The sequence below is a fragment of the Buceros rhinoceros genome, unplaced genomic scaffold (genome assembly GCF_000710305.1).
Source record: "Buceros rhinoceros silvestris isolate BGI_N320 unplaced genomic scaffold, ASM71030v1 scaffold20948, whole genome shotgun sequence".
Lineage (NCBI taxonomy): Eukaryota > Metazoa > Chordata > Aves > Bucerotiformes > Bucerotidae > Buceros > Buceros rhinoceros.
This window is the reverse complement of record NW_010427747.1, coordinates 119,452-119,697: the sequence shown is the minus strand read 5'-3', so window position 1 is coordinate 119,697 and position 246 is coordinate 119,452. Positions and strand designations below refer to the sequence as shown.

The 246-nt window shown below is 67.9% G+C and overlaps 1 protein-coding gene across 1 annotated transcript in view; it reads left to right on the top strand.

Annotated features, from left to right (window-relative positions):
• The first annotated feature begins 30 nt into the window (after nt 1-30).
• Nucleotides 31-246, top strand: part of WNK1 (WNK lysine deficient protein kinase 1) — a 100,797-nt gene continuing 100,581 nt past the window's right edge. The window contains exon 1 of the mRNA XM_010142042.1: nt 31-245. Coding sequence (XP_010140344.1) covers nt 31-245 — 215 coding nt within the window. The remainder of the gene's footprint in view (nt 246) is intronic.

The following is a 246-nucleotide window of genomic DNA, read 5'->3' as shown; positions in this document are numbered from 1 at the left end:
AGTGAGGAGTACCGGCGCCGCCGCCACACTATGGACAAGGACAGCCGAGGGGCGGCAGCCACCGAGCACCGCTTCTTCCGCCGTAGCGTGATCTGCGACTCCAACGCTACGGCCTTGGAGCTCCCCAGTTTGCAGCCCGCAGCGTCGCCCCCACCGTCCTCGGCCCCTGTCTCGGGAGGCAGTGCCGCGCCTTTGGTCTCTCCTCCCGAGTGTGCCAGCCTGATCTCTTGCATCGCTGTCAGCGCC